This window comes from Lathyrus oleraceus, chromosome 7 (genome assembly GCF_024323335.1).
Source record: "Lathyrus oleraceus cultivar Zhongwan6 chromosome 7, CAAS_Psat_ZW6_1.0, whole genome shotgun sequence".
In the NCBI taxonomy this organism is placed as follows: Eukaryota; Viridiplantae; Streptophyta; class Magnoliopsida; order Fabales; family Fabaceae; genus Lathyrus; species Lathyrus oleraceus.
In genome coordinates, this window is record NC_066585.1 from 362,361,212 (window position 1) to 362,369,515 (window position 8,304).

An 8,304-nucleotide genomic window follows, 5' to 3' on the forward strand; every position below is an offset into this window, starting at 1 on the left:
GGAGTTCTGCTACACTTCAGTATGTTTCTTAGTCTGTTCTTCAAGAGTAAAACAGAACTGACTTAAGGCTAAATATGTAAATGTCAAATTGGATGCTTTGACACTTATTGTTGTAAGCTGCTACTGTAGAATGGACAGGTTGGTCCTGTACAGTTCAGCAAATTATGTACAGTCTGTTTTCAGAAACAAACAGACTTAGCATATGGTCCTTGATGTCAAGCTGAATGTTGTGACATTCATTCCTGACAGCATATGCTATATTGTAGGTTGTTTAGTTTTCTGTTTCAGCTTTTTCTCAGGCTATTCTTCAGGGATTCAACAGCTGAGAGAAAATCCAGGAAAACAACAACCAAGCTACATTTAATGAACCTAACAAATAGCCTATTTGTTAGTAACCTAGATGTGGAATTTAGGGGAACTCGCGTGACCTTAAATTCAGGAGAATACAAGTGCAAAGACCCAAGTACTGCAATATAAAAGGAAGTCGTTCCTTCATTCAGAACTGGGGATTTTAAGGCGTGAAGATTTAGTGTGTCCATCATACTTCACTGCTGTATTTTTGTGAGTCTTGTATTAGACATATCTTGTAAGCCAAGCCATTATCACGTAGATGATTGCATTGGCATAGGGTGTTCATTGAGTTGTAAGTGTTGTGTCGCTCAAAGCTTTTAAGCGTGAGTGCTGTGTATCTTGATTAAAGCTGTTAAGCACAATCAAGAGTTGTTTGAAGTGTGACTTCAAAAGTGTCTTTAATATTGATTAAAGGTAATAATCAATGAGGTGATTGAGGGGGAGTGAGTAGGAACTCTGATCTTAGAGTAAGATTGAAATTGCATTGGGTAGGGATTAAGTGAAGAGTTGTAAACGGGTGAGTTTAGCTTTGAATTAATACTACTGATAGTGGATTTCCTCCCTGGCTTGGTAGCCCCCAGATGTAGGTCATGTTGGACTGAACTGGGTAAACAATTACTTGTGTTATTTACTGCACTTACTCTTAAGTTCTGCATAATTCTTGTCTGTGCATAATTGGATGTCATAACAACCTGTGTGACATCGAAAGTCTAATAACTAGAATTTCACTATGAATTTTTCACACTCATATCCTAAGTTTGACATTTCTAAGAGGAAATAACACAAGCAATTACAATAAACAAAGAAGGATAAAAGAAGTATTTTAAAAACTATAGAGGTGAAATTAATGCAATAATGAGGAGACCACCAAGAAATGCGAGAGCCCATAGTGGGTTGTAGAATCAGGAAGCGAAAACAATTTGACAAGACAATGTGTCATCGAAGCTTTGGGAAGGAAAGTCAGAATTGACAGAAAAAGTGATCATTTTTGGACAGAGAAGCAAAAATGTAACATGAACGGAGAAACAACCTTTGTATAATGGAAACAATGGGGCAGATCTACGATCCGAAACAAACAAAAGGTAGGTTGACAAAACCAATAAATGGATTTACCTCGAAATCACAACGAGACTTGAGCATCTTTAATGTCATTGTCATGCCCTATCATATGGACCTAATGCTACGTGTAAATGCAATCTTACGAAACATTTCAGTGAAGATATCAAACATCTAATGCACATGCTCTCAAAGTCATTTGCTTCCACTCACGACTCTTTTCAACTTTTAATAAACCAATAATGTATCAAGAAGACCACAATAGAGGACAAGGTCGACCCAATAATCTCAAGTATTCACATTGCTTCGCAATGGCGAAACCTTGGGGACAATTGTTTCGGGACGACCATAGGTTCAAATACAGAGAAAACTAATAGAAGAGTCCAATCCAAGAAGCATTTATTGGGTTGCTAAAGATCAGATGCAAACATTCAATCTTTATATTCGATGATTATCCACATTATATTAATTCAAACGTCCCCTATGTCTCACACGGAGAACATGAGTCAATTCTATCTGCCTCCGCATATAAAGACTATCACACAATAATCAAAAACATATTTTCAACATAAGTCACATCACCATTTTCCCACATCTCACTGACTTTGAAGTTATAGCGCAAATCTCACATGTCCGCCTTTCTCCACCGTAAAAACATTCATTGCTACTTTAGTTAACTTTACATCTTTATAATCATCAATTTTGATTCATGTCCGAAACATGTATGTTCAATTTTTATCATAAATTCAATAAAATATTTAAATTAAAAAGAATGCAAATATTTTCTTTTTAAAAATCAAATTAAAATAGACTCAACACTGAAATTAAGGACTTCAACAAAATTCAAATCTGAAATTTAGAAAAAAACATTCTTCTGGATCTCAAATCCTAATTAAAAAATAAAAATATCTTTTTTTTTGTCAAATAAACAAATTATTTAAAGAACGTTTCTGTCAATAAACATTAGAGCATAGCGTAGCAAGCACACCCGGATACACCAACTCCTTTTATTATTACTCCCATAATTAAATATGGCAAAACGAACCACCTGGCTGGTTCTACCCAACACTTCTTTATTAAACTATTTTCCAGAAAAAGAAAAAGAAATCGCTGACGAAGAAATCAAACAAACATAACATAAAAGCTTCATGCACGAAACGTGTCAGCATCTAAGTGGTTCACCAAACGCACAAAATTTACATCTCCACTTCACACTCACACAATTCAATTCACCATAAACCCAACTAAACCTGTTATTACACAGTACTACACAGTACTAAAACTACACACACAAGTCAAGCGTGTTTTATATTTTTAAATTCAACTAAAATGCGCCGGCAACGCACAATGCGCACCCTCAGTCACTCTGTGCGTTCTACGCACTTTGCGTATTAAAGTCTAACTCTTTCTCTCTCTTCACTAGTTAAACTCCGTTGACTGCAAGAATATCATAAATCCTTCTCTACTTTTTTTATTTTTATTTTCATTTTCTTTCCTTTTTTTCATTTTCTCTCTTAATACTTATCACCGCCACAACTCGCCGGGAAATTTTCAACAACCATCTCTCTCTCTCTCTCCCCCGATAACTCGCCGCTTAAAACTAGGGTTTGAGAAATTTGAGAAACCCTAGCCGCCATTTCCATGAATTGATAGCTTTGTGACTTTATCTGGCTCTGCGTTTTGGGTGATTTATTGTCGTTTTAATTTCGATTCGTAATTATGAAGAGATTGAGGTCAAGTGAAGATCTTCACTCGTACAATAACGCTGGTGATAAGAACGGTGATAAGAATGGTTTTAAGGATTCGAATCTGAACCGTTCGTTTTCTTCTACTGGCCAGAGAAGCTTTTATTACAAACAAGAGAATGTTCGCAAGGGTTTAATCTCGTCCTCTTCGTCACGCTACGAAAGGGATCGGACTGTGGAGGAAGATCGGGAGGGTCCGAGATTGGTTCGGAAACGATCTGACCATGATTTTGATGGTTTTGATCGGAGGAAGGGTTTTGATCGGTATAGCCGGGATGGTGGTGGTTACAGCGGTGGTGTTGGTGGAGGTGGAAGTGGAGATAGGAATTCGATTCATAGGTCGGAGAGTTTCAGTGGACCGAGGAGGGAGTTTCCGAAGGGGTTTCGTTCGGAGCGGGATCGGTCGAGAAGGGAGGGGAGTGTATCTTCGTGGAGAAGAGGGTTGAAGGATTTTGATGAGAGTGGTAGAGGGAGTAATAGTAGAGTTGAAGAGAGAGTAGTGCGGTCACCTAAGGGGTGTTTTCCGAAGGAGGTGAAATCACCTAGTTGGTCGAAGGATTCTGAGAGTGAACAATCGAAGAAGAGATCTTCTTCTCCAAGGGTGTTTAGAGATGCTAAGTCAGTGTCAAAGTCACCTTCTGGGTCTAAGGATTCGGAGAGTACACAGTCCAAGAGTGTTAGTGTTGAAGTGAAGAAAACTGAAGAGTTATCACAACAGGTCCAGAGTGGAAGTGGTAGTGAAATGGAAGAGGGCGAGCTTGAACCTGAACCACTCCCTAAATTCGAACCCGAACCGGCTTCTAAAGATGCTGCAGCTGGAAGTGAAATCCAGCAAACCTCTGAGGACAAACAAGTTCATAAGCAGAATGAAGGCTGTTTGACTGATGCAGATGTTGTTATGGAAGAAAAACAGATGTTGTCGAGTGAGAAAGAGGCAAACACTATGGAGGATGTTGATTCTGAGGTAAAAGATGCAGAAAATGAAGTTCATGAATTGCCTAAGACTCAAGATGTTTCAATTAAGGAAACACCTTTTACTGAGACTGTGATTGGAACTGTTGATAAGGATAATGATAAGAAGGATGCGAATTTAAATGGTGATGATACTCCCAAGGAAGAAACAGAGAAGAAAACAAATAAGGAGAAGGCATTGCTTAATGAAGAGGAACATGAGGCGGACAAGGGTGTACATAGTGGTGACAAATCTGAGTCAAATGCTGAAGGCTCAACAGTGAATGCAGTTGCCGAAGTGAAGAGAGAAACAATGTTGGAGAGTGTGACCAACAATGCCAAGGATAAAGGAAAAAGCGTCTCGGTCACACCTGATGTTGCTCATTCTTCAGAAGATAGTTTGTGGGTTGATAGAGGGTCGAAAGATCTCGCAAAATGTCCTGTAGATGCCATGGAAGGTCCGAGCACTAGAGGGTTTGAACTTTTCTCTAGATCTCCTGTGAGAAAAGTAGAGAAGTCTAATCGCTCGGTTCTAAAAGAGGAGAATGATGACAGTCTTGCATTGGGGCAGCTTGATCTTACCCTTAGCTTGCCAAATGTTCTGTTACCAATAGGAGCTCAGGAGACAACAACACAAGCCCCTGGATCTCCAAGTCAAGCACGGAGTGTTCAGTCTCTAAGTAATACATTTTGTACTAACTCTGATGGTTTTACCGCATCAATGTCATTTTCAGGTTCCCAATCACTATATCACAATCCAAGTTGCTCACTTACGAGAAATTCAGTGGACTATGAACAATCTGTTGGCAAATCAGTTGGCAGTCGCCCCTTGTTCCAGGGATTTGATTGGCAAGCCCTATCTCAGGGTGATCCCAAGCCGAAAGAAATTCCCTCTGGTCAGAGAACTTCGATTAATGGGAATGGCTCTCTCTACCAGCCTCAAGCATCATGGGGCATTTTAGATACTCAAACTTTGAAAGGTCAACATTCTAGGGCTCTAGAAGGAAGCTCAAAAATGGGCAGTGGGCTTGAAAGGCAGTTGAGTTTTCATAAGCAGCTTTCAGGACAGTCAAGACGGCACGATGATGTTCGATCTCCTACACAGAGTGTTGGGTCTCATGACAATGGATCAAATTATAGTTTTGAGAAAAAAAGGGAGGTTAAGGAAAGAAGCAGTGGTAGTCTACATCGAACTACTAGTCAGAAGGGACAAGAACAATTTCTGATGGGTGGACTTGATTTTGTTAAGACAATCATTGCAAGAATAGTTTCTGAGCCCGTGCTCCCGATGTCCCGGAAGTTTCATGAAATGAATGCACAGTACATAACGCGTCTGAAAGAGGGTATTCGAGAACTCATGCTCAATTCAGATAACCATGGACAAATACTCGCTTTTCAAAAAGTTTTGATGAACAGGTCTGATATAACCTTGGATGTTCTAGTGAAGTGTCATCGAGTGCAACTGGAAATTTTGGTTGCTTTAAAAACTGGTTTAACGCATTATCTCCACCTAGATGATAATAACATTTCATCTTCTGATTTAGCTCAAGTGTTTCTAAGCTTGAAGTGTAGGAATGTTACATGTCGAAGTCAGTTGCCTGTTGATGAATGTGATTGCAAGGTTTGTGTCCAGAAGAATGGTTTTTGCAGGGAATGTATGTGTCTTGTGTGTTCTAAGTTTGACAATGCATCAAACACATGTAGCTGGGTTGGGTGTGATGTTTGTCTACACTGGTGTCACACTGATTGTGGATTACGAGAATCTTATATCAGAAATGGGCATACTACTGGAATTAAAGGGACGACTGAGATGCAGTTTCACTGCATTGCTTGTGATCACCCTTCTGAGATGTTTGGCTTTGTCAAAGAGGTGTTTCAAAGTTTTGCAAAAGAGTGGTCAGCCGAATCTCTTCGCAAGGAGCTTGAATATGTGAAAAGGATCTTTTCTGCAAGCAAGGATATAAGAGGGAGTCAGTTGCACGAGATTGCAGATCAAATGCTGCCGAGGCTGACTAAGTCTAACCTTCCTGAGGTTCTGAGACACATCATGTCTTTCCTTTCTGGTAAGTAACAAATGTCTTTAATGGTATCACCCTCTTAACTTTATTATCTGAATGCTTTTAGCCTAATATTCTAGTATGAAATGTTTGCATTATTAAGCATTGTTATCTGTAAACTTGCCGCAATCAAATATATTGACATATTGAACTTTACACATTTGCATGTCAGTTTTTATGTCTGCAAGGTCAAGGTTTATAGACCTGTACTTTAATTTCTTTAATAGTAAAAATTTAAAGAAGTCATTCTAAGAATACCTTTTCATCCTATTGGATGATTATTATTATTCCAGACCTGTTCTTACTTGTCTGAATGACATGGAAATATTGTGGTTGTCAGGTTTAATTGAGTCTTTCTTTTTGCTTCCAGAAATCATAATGTTAGACCTGGTATTTTCGAGATGTATCGAACCATGTCAACAACTCCTTGACAAATATATCATGTATTCATGTTGTTTATAGCTAGTGATGATGGTGTTTGTGAAGGCTATATTGCATATATTTTACATGCATGGTTATTAGTATCTTACAGTTCATGCAAATCGTGTCTCAATTGATATGATTCGATACTTAACTGAACTCAGTTGATACAAATATCTTGTTCACGATTTGAATGTTAATTTGATAACCATGTGACATGCATTATGGTTAATTGCAGATTGTGATTCTTCCAAATTAACCATGACAACAAACTTTTCTGGGAAGGAACAAGTCAAAGAAAACAATGGGGTAGCTGGGCCCAGCCAGGAAGCGGCTTGGCTGAAATCTATTTATTCAGAAAAGCCACCACTATTAGAAAGACCTCCAAACATGCTTCCAAGATTTGACCAGAATGATAAAAGGACACTGGTGCAAGAGTTGCCGATGAGTAGTGTTCAAAAGGACTTTGGTTTTGATGAATTGGAAAGTATAGTAAAAATCAAACATGCAGAGGCTAAAATGTTTCAATCTCGTGCTGATGATGCAAGGAGAGAAGCCGAAGGGTTGAAACGCATTGCCCTTGCAAAGAGTGAGAAAATTGAAGAAGAGTATACCAGTCGACTTGCCAAATTAAGATTCTCAGAGACAGATGAATTGCGTAAACAAAAGATAGAAGAACTCCAAGCATTGGAGAGGGCACATCAGGAGTATTTGAACATGAAAAGGAGAATGGAGTCAGAGATTAAAGATCTGTTATCCAAAATGGAAGCTACTAAAATGAACCTTGCCATGTGACCAGATCAAACATATTTAGGATAGTTCTTTCAGGTAAATGTATTATGGCTCATCCTGAAATTTGTCGGTTCTAGTGCTCTGCCCTATTGTTGTGAGCTACTATAGTTCCTGATCGATAGTTGTATTTACTTGTTGTGGTAGTTCTTTTGCTTATAAGCTGCTAACCAAATCTGTAGATTCCATCACAGTAGTTATCAGTCTTATAAAACAATCTCAATTGTGGAATTAGCTTAAAACAATTTATTATTTGAACAGACAAAAAATGGACAGCATGTGGCTGGATTTGCTGTACAGGCTTGTTGTACTAACTGTCAGTGTAGGAGAATTATAAATTAGAAACCTTGGGGGATATTGTGCTTTGAACTTGTTGCATTTAGGTCACATGATTTATTGTCTGTGCAAGTCTGATCCAGCAGCACCTTTTTCATTACTTCCTGTTGGTTTGGTTTAAATATTTCAGACATGTAAGTTCAATCATAATTCTGAAGTCTCCTAGCTATTTTTCAAAACTCTTCTACATGTCATGTTGGTGGTGTTATATTTGCCATTCTGACATCGATGACGAGGATTTGCATTCCCTTTTGAAGCTACTGTTTGTTATAGGAGATATAAAAATTGCAAAAAAATGCTTTCACTCTCCCAATTAATCATTGCTATGAGAATGTATTAAGTTGAATTCTCCCCTTTACAATATAGTGAGGGGAGACAATTAGGGGAAGCCAATGTTTTAGATGACTGAAAAAACTAAGGATTTTTTGTGCTGGTGATCGTAAATAATGTGATAAGAAATGTAGAATTTTCAAATTAGAACGGATAACCTATTAGACTGGGCAACCCATAGGCTTAATGAAACAATTTCTCTGCAACTGCAATTTTAAGGGTCCACGACCAGCATATCCAGTTCCACAACTATATTGGTACAAATTTGT

General features: G+C 38.4%; 1 protein-coding gene across 1 annotated transcript; it reads left to right on the top strand.

Annotated features, from left to right (window-relative positions):
* Positions 1–2,748: 2,748 nt before the first annotated feature.
* LOC127107719 (protein OBERON 4) lies at positions 2,749–7,738 on the top strand. Its single transcript, XM_051045041.1, has 2 exons — positions 2,749–6,166; positions 6,819–7,738. Exons 1-2 carry the CDS (start codon positions 3,127–3,129, stop codon positions 7,373–7,375), a joined length of 3,597 nt encoding a protein of 1,198 aa, XP_050900998.1. The 5' UTR covers positions 2,749–3,126; the 3' UTR covers positions 7,376–7,738.
* The last annotated feature ends 566 nt before the right edge of the window (positions 7,739–8,304 follow it).